This window comes from Paroedura picta, chromosome 3 (genome assembly GCF_049243985.1).
Source record: "Paroedura picta isolate Pp20150507F chromosome 3, Ppicta_v3.0, whole genome shotgun sequence".
Taxonomy (NCBI): domain Eukaryota; kingdom Metazoa; phylum Chordata; class Lepidosauria; order Squamata; family Gekkonidae; genus Paroedura; species Paroedura picta.
Window position 1 is genome coordinate 117,459,056 of NC_135371.1, and position 26,501 is coordinate 117,485,556.

A 26,501-nucleotide genomic window follows, 5' to 3' on the forward strand; every position below is an offset into this window, starting at 1 on the left:
AGGAGAACAAGAACAGTGGGTGGCCTGAGTAACCGTCCCTGTGAGCCTGGGAGCAGTGGCTCCCTGCCACACTCTATGCCGGCTGAATCTGATGCAGAGTTGCCATCCTCCAGGAGGGACCTGGGGATTCCCTGGAATGACAGCTCCTCTCCAGACTGGAGATCAGGGTGGGCTCTGTGACATGGTACTCTTCTAAGGTGCCCGTCCTCTCCTGGCTCCATATCCAAATCTCCAGGCCTTTCCCAACCAGGATCTGGCCACTCTCCTCCTCCACCCCTTTCAGTGGACTGGCCAGACCTGGCAGCCCTAGTCTGATGTGGCCACAGCAAGAAGGAGCCCCGCAATGCCTCCTTTCTCTCCAGCTGGCTGCTCTGCTCCTCAAGTCCACCCCAGCAGGGCCTTGGTCACTGGCAGTTACATGACCTTTGATCTGCCCTCCTGCCCTGATCAAAAGCTTGCCCTGGCAAGGAAAGTGTGGGCCTCCTACAGTTTATTTTTCTTCTTCCATTTTCCTCCCACCCTCCTTCACCCGAATTTGCTTTTTGCAGACAGGAACGGTTGTGGCCTGGGCAGCTCCTCACACTGGGATGTCTATGCGCTGATGTGCCCTATGGGAGCCTGGAACCTTATTCAGGAGCCTCCATAAAAGCCTTAGTCTGCTTAGCGGAACATCCTGGCCCGCGCGCGGCTACGCGCATCGCCTCGGAATGCACGGGCCTTCTAATTTTATGAATGACTCTATTCATTCGGCCCCTCCCACCTTCCCAAAGCCCCTCCCCTGGAATGTTTGGAAGTGCGCCACCGTTGCTATTGGCCAACGAGGAGGTTCCTATTGGCTCCTAGCCCGGTAGGTGGGAGTGGCCCCGGGGAAATATAAATACAGAACGTAGTCGCTTTATAGGTAGTGAAAGTTGCTCAAAAAAAGGGGGGGGCGAGCGAGAGAAAGTCCGGAGGAGTTTGTAGAGGCGAGAAATCGCGGGGACGGCTTCGCAGCCACTCCAAACTCTGGCTCTCCTCCCCAGATCCCACGAGAGTTAATTTCGCGGGTTACTCTTTGATCCAGGGCCGTCATTTCTCTCCGGCTTCCTGGCCCCTTTTCTCTCTCCCATCCAAGAGTGATGGGGTTGCGTGCCCTGGCCACCGTCGCTTTCCTGCTATGCCTCTCGCTGGTGAGTACGCTGTCGTCGGCTTTCTCCGCTCCGTTTCGCCAAGTGAGCGCTGCTGCTGCTGTTGTTGACAGTGACCGCAGCAGCGCTCAGCCGGCAGAACTGGCCGTGGGGTTTCATCCAAGGTTGGCGGGCTCTCCCGAGCCGTCGGGCCGGGGGGGGGGTCAAGGGGACTGTGTGGGTCAAGGGGACTGAGGTTCCCCGCAAGACGCGAGCGCACGTGTGCCGAGGGTGGGCGCCTCCCGTCTTGCCCCTCGGCGAGCCCGGCTGCTTTCTCGATGCTCCCGAGCCCTGCTAAACGGGCCAGATTGCAATGCTCGTCTAAATGCGGCGGAGTTGTTCCATACGGGGCGGGCGGTGGAATCACGAATAGAACGACCCCGCCGAATGGAAGGTGAGGCTTTATTGGCGGCCTCCCGCGGTACCGGCGCTTTGGACCCGGTGCCTCTGTGACGGCCGCTTTGATCCTGGCGAGGATTTGATTACCGCGATTTATTTGGGATGGGGAGGGGGGGGAATGCTAGGACTCCGTGGCATGCAGCGCCATCTAGGAAACTATTTTGGTGTCGCCTATTTAAAACAAACTTAAAACAAACAAACAAACAAACAAAAATAAAACCCATACCGGGCAGGCGAGGATCAGAACGGGCGAAAATGCCCAGGCTAGCCCCGATCTCCTCAGCCCTCGCAGGCCAAGCAGGGTGGGCTCGTATTTAGATGGGGAAGGCCGAACGAATATGGGGGGCAGCGTCACGCCGAACCCGGCATTGGCAAAGCCCCTCTGAACTCTCTTGCCTTGAAAACCCTACCGGGTGGAAGGGGGTAGGGGAGAATCGCAGTAAGCCAGACTCCAGAGTCCGGGAAAAATGGACCCCTAGACAATCCAGAACAGATGGAAGTTTCTCCCTAACGGAAGTGTTTTTGTTATTTTATTGTGTATGTATAGGGAGGGATGGTATAAAAAGGTAAAGGTAAAGGTATCCCCTGTGCAAGGACTGGGTCATGTCTGACCCTTGGGGTGACGCCCTCTAGCGTTTTCATGGCAGATTCAGTACGGGGTGGTTTGCCAGTGCCTTCCCCAGTCATTACTGTTTACCCCCCAGCAAGCTGGGTACTCATTTTACCGACCTCGGAAGGATGGAAGGCTGAGTCAACCTTGAGCCGGCTGCTGGGATTGAACTCCCAGCCTCATGGGCAGAGCTTTCAGACTGCATGTCTGCTGCCTTACCACCCTGCGCCACAAGAGGTTAGAAATTTAATAATTATTATTAATAATCTGGAAGGACTTCGTTGCTTCCCTGAGCTCTTTCTAGCTATTCGCATTGTAATATTCTCTAGGGCTCAGCCTTACAGCCCCAGCAGCCACCAGCGCCTTCTCTCTGTTTCTCCAGGCATCTTGCCGCTGCCCCTCCCCATGCCGCTGCCCCCCAGGCCTGCCTCGCTGCCCCCCTGGAGTCAGTCTGGTGTTGGATGACTGCGGTTGCTGTCAGGTGTGTGCCCGGCAGCTCAACGAAGACTGTGACAAGCTGGCACCTTGTGACCCCCACAAAGGCCTGGAGTGCAACTTTGGAGCCGACCCCTTGGCGAGCAGGGGCATCTGTTGGGGTAAGGGATGCTGTGCGCTTGAGGGGGGTGGCAGGTCCTGAGGGTAACAAGGGCCCTTGTGGTGGCCCTGGCACTCAAGAGCAGCTATAACAGCCCTTACTAGCAGAATACTGGTGTGGCCTCTCATGTGTCTGTAGATTGCTCCGCTGGTTAACTTTTCACCTTGTTAATTTAGTGAGGGTGTATCCAGGGTTGTTGTTCCGTCAACTTTGTTACTCAACCCCTGTACAAGATTTGGATCTCTTACTCGAAAACCCTATGATGAGCCAATTCCAAACAAAATAAGATAAGAATACTAGAAGACTGACAGGTCATTGTGGAGGTCCTTAAAATGCATAGGGCTGCCATAAGTCAGAAAAGACTTGACGGTACTCACCACACATGCACACACACGAGAACTGTTTTTGAAGTAAGACTTCTGAAGAAGCTTCTACTTGAGGTACTATTCAGTGGTTTCTGGCACATTCTTGTGTTGCTGGTGGTGACGATTAGATGTAGCAAGGGATTTTGTTTGTCCCTGCACCCTTGCCTTGTGTGGTAGAAGTGCTTTCAAATGGATTTAGGCATTTCTCTAGGTATCAACATCAAGAAAACAAAGATCATGGCATCCGGCCCTCTCAATTCATGGCAAATAGATGGGGAAGAAATTGAGATAGTGACAGATTTTATTTTCCTGGGCTCCAAGATCACTGCAGATGGGGACTGCAGCAAAGAAATTAAAAGACGCTTGCTCCTGGGGAGGAAAGCTATGGCAAATCTAGACAGCATCCTAAAAAGCAGAGACATCACCCTGCCAACAAAAGTGCGTTTAGTCAAGGCTATGGTATTCCCAGTTGCAATGTATGGCTGCGAAAGTTGGACCATAAGGAAGGCCGAGCGTCAAAGAATTGAGGCTTTTGAACTCTGGTACTGGAGAAGACTCTTGCGAGTCCCTTGGACTGCAAGGCGAACAAACCGGTCAGTCCTAGAGGAGATCAACCCTGACTGCTCTTTAGAAGGCCAGATCCTGAAGATGAAACTCAAATACTTTGGCCACCTCATGAGAAGGAAGGACTCCCTGGAGAAGAGCCTAATGCTGGGAGCGATCGAGGGCAAAAGAAGAAGGGGATGACAGAGAATGAGGTGGCTGGATGGAGTCACTGAAGCAGTAGGTGCAAACTTAAATGGACTCCGGGGAATGGTAGAGGACAGGAAGGCCTGGAGGATCATTGTCCATGGGGTCGCGATGGGTCGGACACGACTTCGCACATAACAACAACAACTAGGTATCAAGAGATGTGTGGTATTAAATGAATGTTGATATGGTCACTGAGATCTTACCGTTTGTCCAATACAAAGTAGTAGTAGTAGAAGTAGTAGAAGTAGTAGTAGTAGTAGTAGTAGTAGTAGAAGAAGAAGAAGAAGAAGAAGAGTTGGTTAAGTTATGCTGCTTTTCCCTACCCGAAGGAGGCTCAAAGCGGCTTACAGTCGTCTCCCCGTTCCTCTCCCCACAACAGACACCCTGTGAGGTGAGTGAGGCTGAGAGAGCGCTGATATCACTGCTCGGTCAGAACAATTTTATCAGTGCTGTGGCGAGCCCAAGGTCACCCAGCTGGTTGCATGTGGGGTAGCACAGAATCGAACCTGGCATGCCAGATTAGAAGTCCGCACTCCTAACCACTACACCAAACTGGCTCTCACACTGTACAATATCTAATGACAAACTGAATCCCTATTTTGTGAACAAGAATTCAGGGACGGGCAAACAAATTCCTGCTGATGGAGTTATTAGATCTGGAAATCAGATTGGCGGGAACCTATGATACTGTGCTTTGTTTTTTAATCAGAGGAGGAAGAGAGGTTATCAAGGAGGGGTAAGGCAGAGCCCCCTGTCCAAGGTTGATGACAGCAGCTTGTGTGTGAGGCCAAAGATACTGTCTTCTTTATATCCCTCCAGAGAAGCAACAAATTTGGAGCCCATCTTCATCTACGTTCCATTGTTTTTAGGAAGAATGAAAACAGAACAGCGAAATAGGTCAAATTGAGGGATTTTGGAGAAGAGCCTTGGTAATCCGTAGGCACGAGGGTAGCAGTGCAGAAGAGAGATGCATGAAATCTCCAAGGATAGTAGAATACCTACAGTACTCTCTTGTAACTCCATTTGTCATTTGTATTGACCCCAGATGTTATCCAAAGATCTCAGAGAATGGGTGGGGAATTTATTTCCAGCTAGAAGAACTTCTTAATTGCTGAGGTGGTCTGTTACAATCTCTACTGTCATGAAGGTTCTTATACAAAAAAGCTTGATTGACCATCATATAGTTATACTAACATTTTATATATGATAGAGAGCTGATCCTATATGCAGTGATGAACTGGATTTTTTTAAACGCCTGGATTATACATTTTTACTGTGTTTCTAAAATCTAGGGCATAAACACAATGTGCTTGTAATTAGGACTTTGCTCTGTGTGAATACTTAATATTCCTGTTTTTACCCCAGTCCTACCCACTCCCCAAAGTCTCCAGGCATTTCCCAGCCCAGAGCAGGCAGCCATAGGCTCGGCCCAGGGGCCAGAGGAAAGGGTAGGAATTGCCTTTTAACTTAAACTCAAAAATGGCATTTGAAATGGCATTTAGAAGTTCAAAATTAATGAAATTCAACGTCAAGTGGAAAGGTCTGGTGTAATCAGGGGTTGAAATTTCTGAGATAACTTAACTGAGGTAAAATCAGTACATGCACAGACTTTAGTTCTTGTGTTTCAGTCTAATAAGAGTTTCTTAAGCTTTTCACAGTGATTTACATTTTTATGTTAAGAGGCTTTTGCTCCAGTGTTTTCCCTAAACACTCCAGTAAACTTCCTTTGGATATTCTCTGACTCTTGTAGTTTCAGAAGTCTGGTATACTCTTTCCAGCATTCTAGAAATGTTTTCCAGCATTCCACCACACTAGAACTCATCTTGAGTTTTTATATGACTTTAAGGTAGTTTCTAATCACACCAGACCAAGGATCTCTGTACTCTTTAGAGCTAACTCCCTGTTTGACTACGTAGGGATATTTTTTTTTGTTCCATGTAGAAGATCTATACCCTTCCCTTGATACAAATAGGGGTCTCTGTCTAACTACCCACTCATTCTTGCCAACTTTCCCCCAATTTTACTTCATTTTTCTCCTCAATTAGGACCTGGATAGATTACAGCATTCCCCCTTCTCCATTTTAATCTCGGAACATCCTGTGAAGTAGGTTAGGCTGAGAATGACTGGTCTAAGGTCATCCAGTAAAGTTTACATGACAGAATGGGAATCTGCAACTGGGCCACATCCTAATTTGGCCCTCTACCTATTACACCATGCTAGCAAGGCTGCTCTGCCGCAGACCTTTAGGATCAAGGTTAACAGACAGTAAGCAGGGGCAGTGGGGAGTTCAAATGTTAGTATAACTAACCAAGCCATACTGAATGGTCCCTGTGTTTTTGAATGGATGCACTTGAAGGACCACTGACAACAGTACTGCTAGCAGGCCCACATATTGCAGATGGCAGGAGGGCAGAAGGAGGCAGCTTGGTGAGCTGATGCCCATCATTGCCTCTGCTGGGCCTGAGCCAAGCAGCTCTTGCAGAGCTGTTGGAGGCTGACTCTACTTACTCTTGGATGCCAGCAGCCTTTAAGAACAACTACATGCACATAAACACCTGGAATTGCCCTGATTAAGGTGTTTGCAGGGGTGGCCAAATGGTGGCTCTCCAGATGTCAATTGACTACAATTACCATGAGCCCCTGCCACCCAACCCTGGTGTATAGGTTAAGAAAGGTTTGCATTGTCACCTGTTCCTTCTCACTCTCTCACCTGCCTCTTCTCTCCCAGTTAATAGCTTTAGAGAGGCAGACCTGTTTTTAGAAGGCATGACCATTAACAAGAAACAATGAGTAAGCACTCTTTCTCATGGACTATCATGTACTGATAGACATACCACAGTCCTTGTATCCAGGATTGTTTATGAACCTTTAACCTTTGCTTGCTTCTTGCGTTACGGAACCATTTCTTATTTAGTAGTGAAACTGCTCCTTTGTGCCATAACTGGGGGAAACAACTTTAATTTCAATATATTACCTGGCCGTTGTTAATGTTTCCATGTTTTTAAGACATCATTTTCTCACAACGTGTTCTTGTTTTGGAGTGCTTGTGGTGGAAACCCTAATTGAGCCCCACTGGAAAGTGTGCGAAGCCTGGCCATAGCTCCACAGGGACACATGTGCCAAGGTGGGAAACAGGCTGAAGAGCTACAAATACAATAATAAATAAATAAATAAATAGGAGAGGAAGACAAAGGCCACGTTTTAATAGAATTTGGTCCCCCTGGGTTTCTACTGGGCTCTGCTACCAGGTAAAGCCTCTCCAGTTCCAGCACAGACTGCTGCAACCTGATCCCAGCCTATGAGGACTCTTCACATCCTGTTTTCACACAGCTATTTAAAGCTCAAAACACTCCTCTCTAGTTGACATAGCCCTTAACAACTCGACTCTGCTAGCCAGTGATGGGTGCCTTAATCCCACTTCTTATGCTGGGGCCAAAGGCGTGTGCTGCATCTGTGGGCAATATATTAAGCTTTGATTTTGGCCTTGGATTTTGTCTTGGAGGAGATCAGCAGGAACTGAACTCCAGTCTTCTGTGACTAGCTTCAAAGCCCATTCCTAAGAACGGGACCTGAAAGGGTCCCCTCCCATGGTCCCTGGCCAGGCAGCTTAAGGTGGCTTTGGGCCGCAGCTCACATCCTGATCAAGTGGGGCGGGTGAGGGCTGGGCAGAAGAAGAAGAAGAAGAGTTGGTTCTTATATGCCGCTTTTCCCTACCCGAAGGAGGCTCAAAGCGGCTTACAGTCGCCTTCACATTCCTCTCCCCACAACAGACACCCTGTGGGGTGGGTGAGGCTGAGAGAGCCCTGATATCACTGCTCGGTCAGAACAATTTTATCAGTGCCATGGCGAGCCCAAGGTCACCCAGCTGGTTGCATGTGGGGGAGCGCAGAATCGAACCCGGCTTGCCAGATTAGAAGTCTGCACTCCTAACCACTACACCAGACTGGCAGGGGCTGGGCAGCATATTAGCAGGGCCGAGACTGAGCTCCTTAGCAGGCAGTCAGCAGGCCGGGAGGCACTCGTTAGCAAGCCCTCCACCATGACCCTTTGGCTGCTGCTGGCTCCAGGCACTGAGCCGTCTGAGAGCAAAGAGGCTACAGTCCAGGGCCGGAGTGCGGGAGCTGCAGGGGCAGGGCCAATCAGGACAAAGCTGGCTGCACCCTGATTGGCCCTATTCCAACTTGGACAGCCGGACACGTTTCAGAAATATATGGAGGAACAACAGTGGATAAGGATATGTTTGGTTATTGTTGCTTGGAGGTTGTACAACAATAACCTTTATCCCGGGGAATATACTCGGATGATCTTCAAAACATTTGAACACCAAGTCCTTTCTTGCATGGTGGTTTTGCCCAACACTATCCCATGATGCTTGGAAACAGTCCATATACCTTTAGTTGCACATCCCCACCTCTGTATGCCTGGGTATGTTTATTTGACTCCTAAGACATCTCCCCCCCCCCTTCCTACCTCCTAGCCAAACAAGAAGGCCGGACCTGTGAATACAATGGCCGTATCTACCAAAACGGAGAGAATTTTCAGCCCAACTGCAAACATCAGTGTACCTGCATTGACGGGGCTGTGGGCTGCCAGCCTCTCTGCCCTCTGGAGCTGCCTCTGACCTCGTTGGGTTGCTCCAGCCCCCGGCTCCTTAAGGTACCCGGTCAATGCTGCAAGAGGTTTGTGTGCAGCAAAGGTCTCAAGAAGTATGGAGGGGTCACCTTTGAGTATAACATGCATGGAGAAGCAAATGGCAATGAGCTCATCTATGTGGGCAAAGGTGGACACTGGAAAAACCTACCAGGTAAGCAGGCTGGGAGGAGGAATGCCAAATATTTATGCTTGGGGAGGGGGGGGGCTGTTACTGAAGCTTTGTCAATAGGAGCTTCCAGTCTCCTTTGCTATGTGAAAATGAACAAGTCTCCGAAAACCTTTCAAAGGTGCAGGGTTTTGTTTTTACTGTTTTCTGTTTGTTTGTTTTTGTTTTTTTAGATCTGAGTTCACTTTGCCAAAGAGCCTCACAGAGTGTTTGCTAGGGGGAATTCTTTGCTATGTGTGAATATTTCTCTTGATTCTCCCCCACCCCAGGCCACCCCGCTGAATACAATGTGCAATAGAGAGTTGCATGAGGCATCTGCCCTGTGGAAATTTGAGTAATAAGAGCAGTTTCCACGTGCTGCTTGTGAAAAGAACAGTGTACCAGATTGGCATATCTGAATGTTTATAAGTCTATTATATTGCATGGCTTACCAGGTGGCAACGCAGTTTGATAATGGGTCTGTTCCTTGAACTGCTTGGTGGAGGCATTTCATTCAAGAGACAGTGGCGAAGTATCCGTTCTGCATGTCACTCGAGTTAGGTTTGCCCTGCTGGTGCTGGGGAGGAGGGGGAACAGCGGCAGCCTCATCCAAACCATTGCCTGTGTATATCCTCGAGCAGAGGTCAGAAGTATCGATATGTGGCCTCAGAATAGGCAACCGGCTTCTGCTGACCTGCTGCAATGTGTAGATCTGGCAGCTGTCTTCTCCTACTGGAGGCTGTCTGCCAGATCTGCCATCCAATGACTTTTCAGGCTGTTACTAGAATCCTGCCATTCTCCTTTCCCGTCTACCCTCTTAGTGAACCTGGGGATAGCTTCTGCCACCTGCTTTGGCTGTAACCTTGCACATGCTGCTCTGAAAAGCAATTTTGAGAGGTTGTACACCCGAGAATTTAAAAGCAAGTTTGCTTCAAGGACAGGAGGGGAAAGGCAGGCACATTGTTGGGAGATGCCTCCCAGTGGGAGGGGGGGGAAACTGAACAAAAATAGGGGGTAAGCGTGGGAGTAGCCCTTTTCCTTTCTGCTATCTGATGCTCCTAAGGGGCATGGAATGTGGTCGTTCCCTCGCATGTGTTTTGGTTCCCCAGCTGTTATTTCTTCTAAGCATGATGGTAGCTATAAAGGAGGGACTGAAAAGCATTCTCATAAGGAGGAGATTCTCCTGCCTTCTAGGCAATGGCTGTGTTGTTCCCAATCTGGGATAGTTTTACTGTTTAGTGGCTGTATTGCAAAATTTGGCAGCAGGCATTTTCTTCCCTAAAGACAGATTTTTGCTCCCTTCTGGGATATTGGGAAGGGGGGGGTTAAAAGTAAAGGTATCCCCTGTGCAAGCACCGGGTCATATCTGACCCTTGGGGTGACGCCCTCCAGCGTTTTCTTGGCAGACTCAATACGGGGTGGTTTGCCAGTGCCTTCCCCAGTCATTAACGCTTTACCCCCCAGCAAGCTGGGTACTCATTTTACCGACCTCGGAAGGATGGAAGGCTGAGTCAACCTTGAACCGGCTGCTGGAATTGAACTCCCAGCCTCATGGGCAGAGTTTTCAGACTGCATGTCTGCTGCTTTACCACTCTGTGCCACAAGAGGCTCTTATAATAAGGGAGGATTAGATCAGCAAATATTGCTTTGGTCCAAATGTGCTTGAGGGTCTCCTAAGGATTCCTGCCATAACCAAGCCAATATCCAGTCCACTCGGCATCCCTTGTTGCTTTCTGCTTCCTTGCCCCCTTCCCACACACCCGCTTCCCATATTTGTGTGGCTAATAAGGAGGCGGAGAGGTCGGCTTGTGTTGTGAGAAGAGACCTGCTTGATCAGGCCGAAGGTTCGTCTAGTCTCACATTCTGTTTCGAACAGTGATCAGGTGGATTCCTCTGGAAAGTACACAGCAAGGCAGTTGTCTCCCCCAGTTTGTCTTCAGCATCTGGTGTTCAGAAGCAATCCTGCAGTCCACAGAGAGGAAGGCTGCGTTTAGGATGCACAGCTAGTGGTTGTCCTGCCTTTGCCTGGTTCTTTGTTTGGCTCCCTTCCCACGCTCACTGTTCACGGGCCTCTTGCACAGGGTCCAGGAGTACTGGCATTTGCTCATTGTTTCCCTTGCGAGTGCAATGGTGATATGACAAGGCTTTCCTTCTCTCTGCAGTGTGGAGGCCACTCTTACAGGCTCACACGTCAAAACAGCAGCACAAGTGCTTGGCTCAGACCACCAACTGGTCTCCGTGCTCCAAGAGCTGCGGCTTCGGCATCTCCACCCGGATCACTAGTGACAACCCGCAGTGCAAACTGATCAAAGAGACCCGACTGTGTCAGATCAGGCCTTGTGGGAAACCTGATTTTACCAAGCTCAAGGTGAAGTAAGAGGAGTGTGAAGAGAGAGTGCTGCTCACAATTTAGGGTGACTGACCTCGGGGTGAGGCCTGCAGTGTTTCCAGAATTACAGCTGATCTCCAGATCTGCCATTTCTCTGGAGAGAATGACAGCTTTGGAGGGTAAACGCTATAATCTCCCTGTTTGAGTTCCCTTCCCAAGATCTGGCCTCCCCAAGCTGTGTCCCCAAATCTCCAGGGATCTCCCAACCCAGAGGTGGCCATCATGTTACAACCACAGTTCAGCTCTTGAGAATGGGATCTGTGCCACAAGGGCCTGTGAGCTATCTGCAGTCAGGAAAGGAGGAGAGCCAAGACTAGGAGTGTTCTGCCCTGCCCTCTGGTGTTATGGATATGGTCTGTAAGCCTTTGATCTGACAGTATTTGAAGAAATGTGCCTGGGCATGGAAGCTTACACTTTGAATAAAACTTTGTTGGTTTTAAAGGTGCTCCTGGACTGAAATGGTAGGATTAGGCAAGATGGGAATGGAAAGAGGTCGGTTCCCCCCAACTGTACTATGCAATGTGCTTTTCAGCTTCAGATTAAATCCCTAGCCTTCTAGCGCCCCTTTTTATGCATTATATGAGGCCACATGTGCTGCGCTAAATGCTTCCCTCTCTTCTCTTCCAGAAAGGCAAAAAGTGCCTGAGGACCCACAAAGTGCAGGAACCAGTGAGGTTCAGCTATGCTGGCTGCAAGAGCCCACGCCGTTACCAACCCAGCTATTGTGGGGCATGTCTGGATGGACGCTGTTGTGTGCCCTTACGCACTCGCACACTGAGCGTACCCTTCCGTTGCCCCGATGGAAGCGCCTTCTCTAAGAACATCATGATGATCCACACCTGCCAGTGTAGCCCCACTCACTGCCAGCTGCTCCGTGAAGATCTTGTGGGCCCCCGGTACCGGCTCCAAGGGGACATTCACAAGTTCCTGGAGTAATGAGACCTGCTAGCAGCTTATGAGCCAAGCTGGCCTCAGAAATGACTTTGATCACCCCCATGGACTTGAGGCCCCTCTGCTAGGGAGCTGGGACACTCTGTAGCTACCCTGCTACCATTAGTACAAATGCTACTAAAATACTGGAGGTGCACAAATTCCCCGTCTTTGGGGAATGCGCTGTTTGGTGCTGGGAACCTGGATGTTTAACTATGTGGGGAATAGGTCTCCTGGGACCGGGGTCAGTCTCTCAATTCAATCCAGATAGGCTCAGGCTGGACCTGGGCCTGGAGTGAATAGTGGGGGAGGCAACCAAAGAAACCTGATCCCCTCCCCTCCCGGGATTCTACGTTCTTGGCCCCATGGTGCCAAGAAGCAGAAGGAAACATAGCTTCATAGAATGACTAGGACGGGCTGCCAAACTGCAAGCTGGTCAGAGCTCTGTGACCCTCGAGGCAGGAGGACAGAAGAGAATGAAATTGCCCGCCAGACTAATAGCTCTCAACTGAACTGGAAATAAGTCTCCTGCAATGCCTCCAAAGCAACCATGATTCTCCCTAGACTGGGATCAGAGCAGCCCCATGAACACTGAGGCCTGAGTTCATGCAGGAGACAGAAACGACAATGGGGGGGGGGGGAGGGGGATCCTGAGGCAGTGGCATGGTCTCTACTGCTTGAGACTGCCGGGGGATAGACTGAAGCTATGGAGGTGTTTCTTCATGTTAAAAAAAATCCACATGACTAGAAAACAAGCACAGACTAGAGGAAAGTTGTATCTCTCCTCTCTTTGTTTGCTTGTGTTATAGCACGGGAATATTCCAAAATACGGCCCTCCACCTGCAGTCATAATACAGGCTGGTCTACCCCATCAGTTCACAGGTGTTTTGTTTCCCTGTCATTCCTGCTTATGTATGGGCCAGGCCTAAGTCAGGAAGCCAAGCAAATGAGATTAATGGGATTCTTATTTTTTAATCTTATGCATTTCAAAGGAAGAGATTAAAGTGGCCAAAACGAGTTGAGTAGGACTCCCCCTCCCTTACCTGCCTGCTGTTTGGATCTCTACCTATAACCTCTTCCTTGTCTTTGATTTGAAACCTTGCATCCCACTCTGATCCCAGTCAGAGCCAAGCTTTGCCAAAACCCCTGCTCATGTTTCCTGGAGAGACCATTTGCAACAATCCATTGGAGGCGAACGCGTGCAGAAGAGATGTGGCGTGTGCATGATCAGCTTCTTCCTACAGCTGGTGCTTCAGCAGGTCACCTCTCAGCCTGGTGCAGAGTTGCCAAACTTTTTTTAAAAAAGCTTAAAAGAGGCATTAGGGAAAAGTACACATACACAACAGGCCCTGGATAGAGACCTTAAAAAAATTTGAAGGTGAACTGGATGGAAGATCATTGCTTGTAGAATAGGAATTCAGTCTACATTTACCTCTGGTTAGCAGATCTGTCAGGGTTCCATGTTGCTTCAAAATGTGTTTGCCCAGATGTGATGCTTATTCAGAAGAAATGTGTTTCTCCAAGCACTTTTAGACTTCTTAAAAACCATGGTTTGTCTCTGGGGCTAACACACTATAGCTGGAGCAACAGTGATTTGCAGAAGACAAGTTATATCTGGGTGAGATACTCTGCTCTCTGCTGCATCAGTCATATCACAACAGAGCCCAAAAGCACCCCTTCTCTATCATTATTAAAGCACTTTCTGTTTCATCCTGTTCCCTATATGTTCCTGGAGAGCAGCAAAAGGAACAGAACAGGATGCCATTGTTGGAAAGGATTTTAAGCAATTAGTCATTCTTGTTCTGTTGGGAAAACCTGTATTTATGTGTGCAGCAAAGTAGCCTTTGCAACAAAGATGGATATTTTATTTTATGTACATTTGGTTGTTGTTGAGGGTTTTTTGGATAAAGGAAAACTTCAACACTGGTTTGGAGTGATGGCTATTTAGCTTCATAATGAAGCTCTCCTTGCTTTGCATCACTTAAGCACAGCTTTGATCCCCACCATCTAAAATCTTGATGTTACTAGCCTGAATAGTGAAAAGTTTGTCACATCTTTATGCATTTGAATATCTGTCTGCCTGCTTGTAATTTTTTCAGGGTGTCTACTTTGTAGGGTGACATACAAAAAGGAACAGGTTTGCTATAAAGCTGATCTGCTTGAGGTAGATGTGGAGAAGCAAACATTGGGTCTTCTGGACCTCAGACGCTCTTGGTTCATGAGTCCCTCAAACTAGGGGTGAATCCATTCCAATGGAGGAGCCATGTTTAGTCTGTTGCAACAAAATTTTATCCCTGGTGACCTCGAATTAAAGAAAGTCATCTACACATTATTCAGTTTCCATTCTGATATTTAGCACTTTGAATTTTCCCTCTGCAACATCTATGATTGAACTGCAGTGACATTACCTTTCTCCTGTGATATCCAGGAGAAGATATAACTCGCTATGTTTGAGGAAACCACTCCGAGAGCCCCAGTATTAAGTGTAGATGTTCTGTGTTTTGCTGGTTTAACTTCCTCCCCGGCAAATCCAATGCTGATGTAGCGAAGCAGTCTGTTGTTTATTGGTCAGGGCATCAGTTCAAAGACTGCTCGGTTCCTGGTTGCCATTCCGTGTTTTTGCCCTCATTTTGGGATCTATTTTAAAGTGACTTCTATGAGCAGATATTTGCCTCTTGGATTTACTTTCCCCATCTTGTTCTCTGTGAGGCTGCTGCCTTCCCCTCTTCTCCCCCCCCCCCAGTCCTGCAGGAAAAGAAAGATAAACAAGCAGACTTGTGCTCCACTTGCTCCTCCCCGAGCTTGCTCTGGCTGTCAAAAGGCAGGAAATAAAGCACTCTCCAGCCTTATGCTCCTTTAATGCTAGATGGAGCTTAAACCCCCCCCCCCATCAAGCAGGAAGGAGACTGAAAATTGGAAGAATGCAAATGCAGAAAGGTGATGTATTTAAAATTGGGGAAAAGGAAGGCAGTAGACACAAAATGACCAGAATTCAGCAAGATTTACAGGGAGGAAGTGAGTGCAGAAAGGGCCTAGGAAGCGGGCCCTGGCTCCATGGCAGAACAGCTGTTTGGCTTGGCATGTAGAAGTGCCCAGATTGAATCCCTGGCATCTGCAGTTGAAAGGATCAGGTAGCGGCAGATGTGGAAGGCCTCTGCCTGAGACTCTAGAAAGCTGCTGCCAATCTGAGAACTTTTTGAGCCTGTGAGTCCCTTCAGAATGGTGACACAGGGTGGTGGGCACAATCACAAAATGGCTACTGCGGGAGGGAGACCCAACTGCAAAATGTCAGGGATTGGAGGAGAGATTCTTCAACACTCCAGGCAGAAGCTCTGTTTAACCAGGTACCTTTTAAAATTAGTATGCTGTATTATTTTTAAATCTTTTCTTGCATTCACACAGCTTACCTACAGTCACCCAGTGAAGTTTCTTGTGTTGTGGTAGCAATTGCTGTCAACGTAACCTTTGCAAAAAAATCTGCACAGCTAATCAGATCTCCAGTGGTCAGTCTAAAGCCTTCCCAGGCAAAAGTCCCCAAATATGTTCACAGAAAATTAAGGATGTTCTCTAAACATTTTGAAGAAGCACCAACTGCTGGTAGGCCTGAATGGCTCCAAAGAATGGGACTGGATTATTCTGGGCCATCTGTTCAATTGAAGACAGAAGCCTGAAAAATATAACAGAGGATAGGACCAGAAGGATGATCAGGGTAGGTGAGTTCTGTTGCTTTATGAATTGGGATCTCTAAGAATATATTTGTACAGGTAGGCTATACTGTCTCATTTTAAAAGCATTGGTGTTCTTACATTAAGGCTCAAGATCTACATAGAAACATTTCCTTGTGATGCAACACCTGTAATTCAGTCACGACAGCATACCTGACAACAAGAATTCCAATGGAGGATCCATGTTTAGTCTGTTGCAACAAAAACAGTAGTCTTGTAGCACCTCAGAAATAAGCCAATTTTTATTCCAGCACAAACTTTGCTTCATTAGATACACATGGGCTGTGAAATGCAAGAAGCACTAAGAGAAAGTACTAAGATAATTTGCAAGAACATCAGTCGGTGATAGTAAAATCTCCCTAGTTTTGCCAACTTAGCTAACAGCGTTTAAAGGCTGAACGATCACAGCTCCTTGCCTGTGTCCTCAGGAGGTGTTTTTAAACTTCTTGATGAATTCCAGTTCAGCACTACAGTGTCCCTTTGAAGGTTTTGTTGCTGAATGGTGACTTTTAGCTTAGTGAGAGTGTACTGCTGTGACATTGAGGGCTTTTCTGCACATGAGGAATGTAGCTATACAGCCTCCAAAGGAAGGCAGCATAGTCTGGTCCCTCTACATTAGTGGTCCCCAACCTTTTTATCACCGGGGACCGGTCAACGCTTGACAATTTACTGAGGTCCGGGGGGGGTAGTCTTTTGCTGACGTCGCCACCGCCACCTGAGCCCCTGCTCTGCTTGTTTTCCCGCCAGCGCCCCTGACTTCCCGTTGCCCGCTGGGGGACGCTGCCAGCAGCATCTGTGCAGTGCCACGCTGAGGGGGAGCCCCAGCCATGGTGGCCGCCGGAGAGCAGCAAAAGTGAGCTGACGGGAGAGTGGCAGGGCAGCCCCAGAGGCAGCAGGCGGGGAGGAGAAGCCGTGGCCCGGTACTGACTGATCTCCGGAGCGGTCCCAGTCCCCGGACCGGGGGTTGGGGACCACTGCTCTACATGATGTCACCTACCTCTGGAGGCTAGCTCACGATTTCTTCCATTTTAACCTGCAACTTTGGGAATAGCAAAAAGTGGATTCACCATCCTAAAATGCGCCTTCAAACAGTGAACAACCAGCCAAAAGAACATTTGGAGGATGAAACATGCTATAGTCCAACCAACTAGGTCCTGCCCTTGCACCCACCTCCCTCTTCTGCACTCCTGGGCATGGGAAGTCCCAGGTCTGCAACTACCCATGCTCACTGAGCTTCCAGGCCAGCACCACATATGCACACCTGGTGTGCGTATGGGTGCTGGCCATCAATCTCGGCAGGCTTTTGGATGCCTGCACCAGCTCTAGGAAGGCCTCTATTTTGGCCCTCTACCAAAAGGCTACCTTCCTTGGTGTGGGCATGTTGTAGAATGGTGGCTTTTGAGTAGAGCAATGAATAAACGCCCCTTCCCACATTAAAAAAATGTATCCAAGTCCTTGGCCAATAGGAATGGCTCTGCACACAGGACTGCTATCCCTATTGCCCACAGGGGCAAATTTGACAAGTGGCTTCAACTGGGACCTCCCATTTCAAGCCTGCAGACCACCCTCCCCCATGAAGCAGAGAAACAATGCAAGACTAGGAAATCTGAAATGTTTATTGAACCAATGTGCTTTTATTTTAACTGCGAAACATTGCTAACCTGACATGTCATCTCCTGAAATGCTGCCTGTATATGTACTTTTCAATGACATCACGATCCTCCAGTTAGCCTGGTCCGTGATTGGTGGTTCCTCATCCGCTGCCATCGTTTCTGCCTCCTCTTGGGATACAGTGATCTTGTGCCCCTTCTCACATATATTATGGAGGATTACGCAAGTGATGACCGGGTGTGTATGTGTGTGACATTGTCCACGTGAACATGGAGCCTAGCAGTCAAACACCTCCAGCATCCCTTCAACCTTCCAAAAGCTCACTCCACCACGTTTCTATGTGAGGCACATCTAAGGCACATTGCTCTCTCTTCTGTATTTTCTAACCACTACCAAGGAGTGTTCAACACATGAAAAGGCAGCTGGAAAACTCAAGACGGCTTAAAGGTGGGGAGGCCTGGTGAGGTTCAATATAGTATCACACGTTTGTGCTCAGGATACATGCCGCTATTTTGACTGATGTGCAGAAAGCCCTAAGTTTCCCCTGCTGATTTCTGAATATTGCTATTTTAAAGTGTGACTTTACTGCCACCCAGAGTTTGGCCAGCAATGTAATGGCTATGGCTACTTGTACCCACACATGGAAAACAGTTGTTAGGGTTAAGACATCAGAACTTTTTGCTTTCAGAGGGTAGGAAGTATCATTAGAATCATAGAGTTGGAAGGGGCCATACAGGCCATCTAGTCCAACCCCCTGCTCAACGCAGGATTAGCCCTAAGCATCCTACAGCATCCAAGAAAAGTGTGTATCCAACCTTTGCTTGAAGACTGCCAGTGAGGGGGAGCTCACCACCTCCTTAGGCAGCCTATTCCACTGCTGAACTACTCTGACTGTGAAAAACTTTTTCCTGATATCTAGCCTATATCGTTGTACTTGAAGTTTAAACCCATTACTGCGTGTCCTCTCCTCTGCAGCCAGCAGAAACAGCATCCTGCCCTCCTCCAAGTGACAACCTTTCAAATACTTAAAGAGGGCTATCATGTCCCCTCTCAACCTCCTTTTCTCCAGGCTGAACATTCCCAAGTCCCTCAACCTATCTTCATAGGGCTTGGTCCCTTGGCCCCAGATCATCTTCGTCGCTCTCCTCTGTACCCTTTCAATTTTATCGACGTCCTTCTTGAAGTGAGGCCTCCAGAACTGCACACAGTACTCCAGGTTGGTCTGACCAGTGCCGTATACAATGGGACTATGACATCTTGTGATTTTGATGTGATGCCTCTGTTGATACAGCCCAAAATGGCATTTGACTTTTTTACCACTGCATCACACTGCCTGCTCATGTTTAGTTTACAATCCACAAGTACCCCAAGGTCTCGTTCACACACAGTGTTACCTAGAAGCGTATCCCCCATCCAGTAGGCATGCTTTTCATTTTTCTGACCCAGATGCAGAACTTTACACTTATCTTTATTAAATTGCATCTTGTTCTTATTTGCCCATTTTTCCATTGTGTTCAGATCTCGTTGAACTCTGTCTCTATCTTCCGGAGTATTTGCCAGTCCTCCCAATTTGGTGTCATCTGCAAACTTGATGAGTAGTCCCTCCACCCCCTCATCTAGATCATTAATAAATATGTTAAAAAGTACCGGGCCGAGCACCGAGCCCTGAGGTACCCCGCTACTCACCTCTCTCCAGTCTGATGAAACACCATTGGCAACAACTCTTTGAGTGTGGTTCTCTAACCAATTCCCTATCCACCTGACTATCTGAAAATCCAGATTGCAGTCCTTCAACTTATCCATCAGAACATCATGGGGAACCTTGTCAAAAGCTTTACTAAAATCCAAGTAAATGACATCAACCGAATTTCTCCGATCCAGCAAACCTGTTACTTGGTCAAAAAAGGAAACTAGGTTGGTCTGGCAGGACCTGTTGGAGACAAATCCATGCTGACTTCCTTGGATCACCAAATTGTCCTCCAGATGTTTGCAGATCGCTCCTTTAATATCTGCTCCATTATCTTCCCCACAACAGAGGTCAGACTCACTGGTCTGTAGTTTCCTGGGTCATCCTTCCTCCCTTTTTTGAAGATCGGAATAACGTTTGCTCTTTTCCAGTCCTCCAGGACATCTCCAGTCCTTAAAGAGGTTCCGAAGATGATGGACAAGGGCTGTGCAAGTTCTCTGGAAAGTTCTTTGAGTACTCTCGGGTGCATTTCATCCGGACCAGGGGATTTGAACTCATCCAGTACAGCTAAATGCTTCTCGACAACCTCTCTATCCATGTTAACCTGCCACCCAGACACTATCCTTTGGCTACGGCCATCTCTAGATGTGCCTAAACACTTTGACCTGTGGGAAAAAACAGATGTAAAATAGGCACTAAGCCTTTCTGCTTTCTCTGCATCTTTCGTTAGAGTTTGTCCATCCGCACCCAACAGTGGGCCTATTGCCTCCTTTACTTTACGTTTGCTTCTCACATAACTGAAAAATCTTTTCTTGTTACAGTGGGCTTCCCTGGCCAATCTTAGCTCACTCTCAGCTTTGGCCTTTCTGATGATTGATCTACAGTGCCTAGTAACCTGTAGGTACTCTTCTTTAGAGGTCTGTCCTTCCCTCCATTTCCTGAACATTTTCCTTTTCTTTCTTAGTTCCTCTTGAAGTCCTCTGTTCATCCAAATAGGCTTCTTAGAGCTCCTGCAGTGTTTTCGTCTTTCTGGGATAGTCATTGATTGAGCATGCAATAGCTCTTGTTTGAGTAGCGCCCACCCTTCACATGCTCCCTTCCCTTCCAGCATTCTCGTCCATGGTATGACACTCATCATGTCTCTGAGTTTATTAAAGTTTGCCCTATGAAAATCCAACATCTGCGTCTGGCTACAAGCTTCCTTGGCTCCCCATCTCAAAAGGAATTCTATGAGGACATGGTCACTTCCCCCTAGGGTCCCCACCTCCTTCACCTCATCCACCAACTCTTGCCTGTTGGTCAGTATTAAGTCCAGTATGGCTGAACCTCTTGTGGGTTCATCTACCATTTGATAAATGAAATTGTCAGCCAGGCAGGTCAGAAAGTTGCATGACTGAGGACGCTTCGCAGAGTTTGTTTCCCAGCACACATCTGGGAAATTGAAGTCACCCATGATGACAAGGTCCTGCCGCTTGGATATTTTCTCAAGCTGCTCACAAAGTGCAGCATCCACATCCTCTCGTTGGTCAGGCGGTCGGTAGCAGACACCAACCACCACACTGTTTGTTTTCCCCTCGCTTATTTTCACCCAGATGCTTTCCACTGTAGATATGCTCTCCTTCACTAGAATTTCCTGACAGGTAAGCCCTTTCCTCACATACAGTGCCACTCCTCCACCTCTTTGATCTATTCTGTTTTTTCTGAACAGTTCATATCCATCCACCATTACATTCCAGTCATGAGAGTCATTCCACCAAGTTTCTGTGATGCCTACTAGATCATACCTTTCCATCAGCATGAGAAGTTCCAGCTCTTCCTTTTTATTCCCCATGCTTTGGGCGTTAGTATAAAGACATCTGAATCCTTTTACTTTTGGTTCCCTATGAGCTGGCCTTGCCGGTTGGGCTGCCCCCGATCGTTTTCCTTCCATACACTCCCAATGTTGATCGTCTCCTTCCCCTTGTGGCTTTAGTTTAAGGCTCTCCTGATGAATCTCCCCAGGTTCCTGCCAAACACACTCTTCCCCAGTTTCGATAAGTGCAGTCCATCAGGTGCTAGTAGGCCTTCCTCAAAAAAGCCTATCCCATGGTCCCAGAAACCAAATCTCTCCTGCCGGCACCAACTACGCAGCCAGTGATTCACCTCCATTATCTTCCTCTCCCGACGCATTCCTCTTCCCTTGACAGGCAAGATTGAAGAGAATACCACTTGTGCCGCCATTTGCTTGAGCTTCCTCCCCAGATCTTGATAGTCTTTTTTAATAGGAGCGATGGTATTCAGGGACATGTCATTCGTTCCCAAATGGACCATCACAAATGGGTAGCGATCCGTAGATTTGAGGAGTTTGGGCAACCTTTCTGAAACATCTTTAATTTTTGCCCCTGGCAAGCAACACACCTCTCGGGTTAGGGAGTCGGGCCCAGCCACATGGTGATCCATTCCTCTTAGCAGGGAGTCTCCAATTACCAGTACTCTCCTTTTTTTTTTCTTCTCAACTCCATTTCCTTCTGTCCCCGTGGCCTCTTCCCTTTGTCTTAGAGTTTGTTTTGGGACCTCTTCCCTTGTTGACCCTTGCACCTCCTCTGCAAGGGCCTGAAATCTATTCTGGAGCTCCAAAGGCCCCGAGAACTGTCTCGCCCTTCGCCTGCAGAGGCTCCCTATTGTGGTCAATCTCCTCATCCTCTTCAGGACTGGTTGTATTGTCTTTATTCCATGTTGCAGAGCTCTGGACTATGAACTCCTCCCCTTTCTTACTTTGGGTCAGAGTAATAATTCTGTTTTCTAGTCCCCTAATCTTTTCCTCCAAAAGTCTTACCAGCTTACACTTGGGGCAGCTGTAGTCCATCTTGTCTTCTGGGAGGAAGGCAATCATGTCACACTCACTGCAGATGATGGGATGAGTGTCCTGGAGGTCCATTGTAATGTCTAGGCAGTGGAAGTACTAGGGAAATATAATCTACTGATATAATCTACTGATTCTAATAGCTCGGCCAAGAGCCCTTTGTCTCTCACCCTTCAGCTCGCGCCCTTCGGCTCGCGCCTCTGGTGAGGAGCAGCCCTTTTTTAATCCTCCCAACAATTACCCAGCAATCACCTCACCCAGGTAGCACAATAGCCTCACCTGGTCAGCAGCAACTCTCCCCAGTAGCTCTCTCCACGTGCTCTCAGTTGTCTGAGCTCTGCCTCTGGTGAGGAGCAGCCCTTTTTAATCCTCCCAACAATTACCCAGCAATCACCTCACCCAGGCAGCACAATAGCCTCACCTGGTCAGCAGCAACTCTCCCCTGTAGCTCTCTCCACGTGCTCTCAGTTGTCTGAGCTCTGCCTCTGGTGAGGAGCAGCCCTTTTTAATCCTCCCAACAATTACCCAGCAATCACCTCACCCAGGCAGCACAATAGCCTCACCTGGTCAGCAGCAACTCTCCCCTGTAGCTCTCTCCACGTGCTCTCAGTTGTCTGAGCTCTGCCTCTCGTGAGGAGCAGCCCTTTTTAATCCTCCCAACAATTACCCAGCAATCACCTCACCCAGGCAGCACAATAGCCTCACCTGGTCAGCAGCAACTCTCCCCAGTAGCTCTCTCCACGTGCTCTCAGTTGTCTGAGCTTTGCCTCTGGTGAGGAGCAGCCCTTTTTAATCCTCCCAACAATTACCCAGCAATCACCTCGCCCAGGCAGCACAATAGCCTCACCTGGTCAGCAGCAACTCTGCCCTGTAGCTCTCTCCACGTGCTCTCAGTTGTCTGAGCTCTCATTATTAAATCTCAGACACTGCCCCCCTCCCTACAACTATAATCTAATTCTAGTGTTCTAAACTTGTTAAGCCCTGACTCCCCCATACGGAATTGTCACCATTTTGTTACTTTTTAAAATCTGCTTTATTTCTGTTGCTTTGAAGGGGGATTATTAAGAGTACGAACCCACAGCTGGAGTCTGAATATACAACACAGAGTTGGAAACAAGGCTATTAAACTGGATAACATTCCCAGCTCTAGATCATGCCTACAAAGAAGACTTTCTGTTATATAAAGGTTTTTATCCAGGCTGAGAGCACTTAAGTCTACTAAGTGGCCATTTTCTTGATTTGTGCTGTACGATTCCTGTGCTTCTTCCTGTCTTGAAAGTACAAAGGGGGAGGGAGAATCTTTTGGTTTGGCAAAAGTTGCACATTATTCCAAATACTGAAAATTGAATTTACAATTTAAAATAGAATTTCAACATGAGAAGGGGAAATTGGGAGCAGTTCTATAGAGGCTGGGGGTAGTAAGGGAGCCCAGCACTAAGCTCGTAGTCACTAACATCAAACCTGATTTATGATGACAAGGAAGAGGCTGGTAGGTTAACCCAGAAAATGAACCGACAGACCAACTGTCATTTTCTCTACCCGAAGGAGTCTCAAAGCGGCTTACATTCACCTTCCCTTTCCTCTCCCCACCAAAGACACCCTGTGAGGTGGGTGAGGCTGAGAGAGCCCTGATATTCCTGCTCAGTCAGAACAGCTTTATCAGTGCTGTGGTGAGCCCAAGGTCACCCAGCTGGCTGCATGTGGGGGAGCAAGGAATAAAACCTGGCCTGCCAGATTAGATGTCCGCACTCCTAACCACTACACCAAGCTGGCGTAACACTAACATACAGCATAATAGCTTTGGGTTGCTACTGTGAGTTAAATTTTGAACCCGAAGAGTTCAGAGATTACCAAAACAAGAGGTTTAGTAAAACAAAGGTTTTTTAAAATTATTTTCAGCCCTTCTCAACCTTTTTATCATTGAGAAACCCCTGAAACATTCTTCAGGCTTCAAGAAACCCCAGAAGTGGCACGATCGTGCAGAATATGGCTGGGAAGCAGAGCTGTGTACACGCCCACCCGTGGCCCCTCCCCTTCCCACCCCCTCCAGCTCTATCATTGACCATTTTGGAGGGGCAGGTCAATCTAACCATATATGGCCATGTCATCCGATAAATGTTTTAAATTATTTTTAAAAATATATTAACATTAACGTCCACCCATTTGGGAAACCAGGGCTGTCAAAAAAAACAGGGTTTCACAAAACCCTGGTTGAGAAAGTCTGGGTTATGTACTGAATTCTTTCTAAAGTTTGACATTACCAAGTCTGCTAATCACAGAGAGGCCTCATGACTCCTTCCTCTCCCAGTGATAGTTAAGCTATTCTACCACACTGCCAGGCAGAGCTATGAACAAAATTGCCTGCTCCCTCACCAAGACAATTCATAGAATCATAGAGTTGGAAAGGACTTCCAATGTAATCTAGTCCAACCCCCTGCAGAATACACCTCTAATATCTGTCCTCTCCCTCAGGCAGCCCTCGGCATTTTGCGTCCCCCCCCCCCTTCCAAACCTCCCACCCAAAAGAGAGTGGATACTGGAGCAGCACTCCCATCCACTCAGGTGTTAAACAGCTGAGTGGCAGTTTTACTTTTCTGGGACAGGACAGCCTCTGGCTGAGCCTAGATATTCCAGTTGTACCGACAACACTGGCAGGGCAGAAGCTACTTGGTTCAGCTTGCTCCTGGGTCCCTTCAAAGCAGCAGCCCACCAGGGCCTTTTCTAGTCAGTTAAAGCAGTGGTCCCCAACCTGCGGGCCGTGGCCTGGTGCCGGGCCGCAAAGGCCATGGCGCCGGGCCGCGGCTCCCTCTCCCCGCCCCCCCCAGTAAAAAACTTCCCAGGCCGCAAGCTTGCGGCCCGGGAAGCTTCTTACTGCGGGGAGGGCGGGGAGAGGGAATCAGGACCGGGCCGCACCCGTGCAGGCCGCGCCCGCGCGTTCGGCCCGATTCATGGGTGCGGCCCGCGGGCGCGGCCCGATCAGCGGGCGTGGTCCGCGGGCGCGGCCCGCCATGTAGGCGTGGCCCGTGCAGCCGCGGTCCCCGCGGGCGCGGCCCAATGCCCTGCCGGTCCCCAGCCTCATAAAGGTTGGGGACCACTGAGTTAAAGGGCCATCCTTCCCCATAGCATTAGGATCTGCCCAGCATTCTAGTGAGGGCAGGCTGAGGAAAAATTGGCTTCTGTTACCCAAATTGGATCCCTCAAAGGGAATTGTGGGGAATTATGAATATTGTAGGAGGCTGGATAATGCAAGACCTTTTCTACCAATTTTACAGGGTCCTTTACCTGGGAGAAACCTTGAAATAAGCAGGCCTAATTTGGTTCCAAAAAGGATTTTGTATTTTATTAAGAAACAAACAGAGAAAAATATACACAGACTAAGTTCTACAGGGGAAAAGATTAGCTAATAGAGAAATACTGCACCTGTCTTGGGTCCAAAAAAGCAGAGGAGGACATCAGTGTGGAAAGCAATGCTGGGTGTGGAGGGATCTGCACACACTATTTGTGGGTGTGCAATAGTTGATATAATGTTTGAAATTCCTAAGCCAGCCCACAGGCAGTGGTACTATGTAATGCAGGTGATAGGTGATTGGCCAGGGGCCCTAGGTATATTTGATAGGTGAGTTGAAGTGTGATGTAATTGAAGTGGGCTGTCTGGAGTAAAAATGGACAATACCTAGGCTGGTTGGAAACTGATGGGATTATCTCTCACCTTTGTTTACTCAATTGATAGGAAGTTGAGAAACATATTAAGGATGGTTAGAGCAAGGGAGATGCTGCTAGACAGAGATTGCACTGAACAAACAGAGACAAGTTTCTGTTAGTACCTGGAGGAGCCACTTTTTCCCTGGACAGTCTGATGGTCTTTGGCTGGGAAGAAGTGTTATCCCATTGTGCTCCCATAACTGCTCATTTAGGCTTGTCTGTTGGACTGAACCCAGTCATGTACACCTCAGCATGCCAGTCCCAAGCCTCGGTAAATAGGGAGGGTTAAGGAAAGACCTGGCAACTACCTTGTAAAAATAATTTTGCCAAGAAAATCCTATGGTACGCTTCTCAAATGATACCAATATGGTACCCAACAAGTGACTGGGGAGGACCTGCAGCAAGTAGCCCTGGATTTTATGATATGCCTGGGACAAATCCAGTGGGAACTTCAGGTGCCAATGCTGCCCATGGTGAAAGCAAGAGTCTGTGCTTTATGAAAATGCATCAACATTCTAACTTCTAACAGTTCTAACTTCTAACAGTTAGAAGACTGACTCAAGGAAAATTGGAAATTGTCAAAAGAGAAATGGTCGGGTTGAACATTAACCTCGGCATCAGTGAATTACAATGGACAGATGATGGTTTCTTTCAATCGGAGGATTTTACCATCTGCTATTCAGGACACAATTGGATGGATTTCATTGCAAGCAAAAACATTTCTCAAACAGTGGTAAGTTTTTCAATGACAAAAGATTTAATAATGACAATTTGAATGTGTGCCAAGGCCATAAATATAGCAGCTGTCCAAGTATACACTCCGACAACTCATGCAACAGAGATGGAAACCTTGCCAGCCCCCCCCCCCACGAGTATGCGGTGTCCCTGCGGCCCGCCAAGCACACCCACCGCCTCTGCGAGGCAGCGG

General features: G+C 48.3%; 1 protein-coding gene across 1 annotated transcript; it reads left to right on the forward strand.

The window, feature by feature from the left end:
- The first annotated feature begins 920 nt into the window (after window positions 1-920).
- Window positions 921-14,589, forward strand: LOC143832637 (CCN family member 1-like). Its single transcript, XM_077327334.1, has 5 exons — window positions 921-1,169; window positions 2,558-2,771; window positions 8,367-8,693; window positions 10,850-11,055; window positions 11,704-14,589. Exons 1-5 carry the CDS (start codon window positions 1,119-1,121, stop codon window positions 12,010-12,012), a joined length of 1,107 nt encoding a protein of 368 aa, XP_077183449.1. The 5' UTR covers window positions 921-1,118; the 3' UTR covers window positions 12,013-14,589.
- The last annotated feature ends 11,912 nt before the right edge of the window (window positions 14,590-26,501 follow it).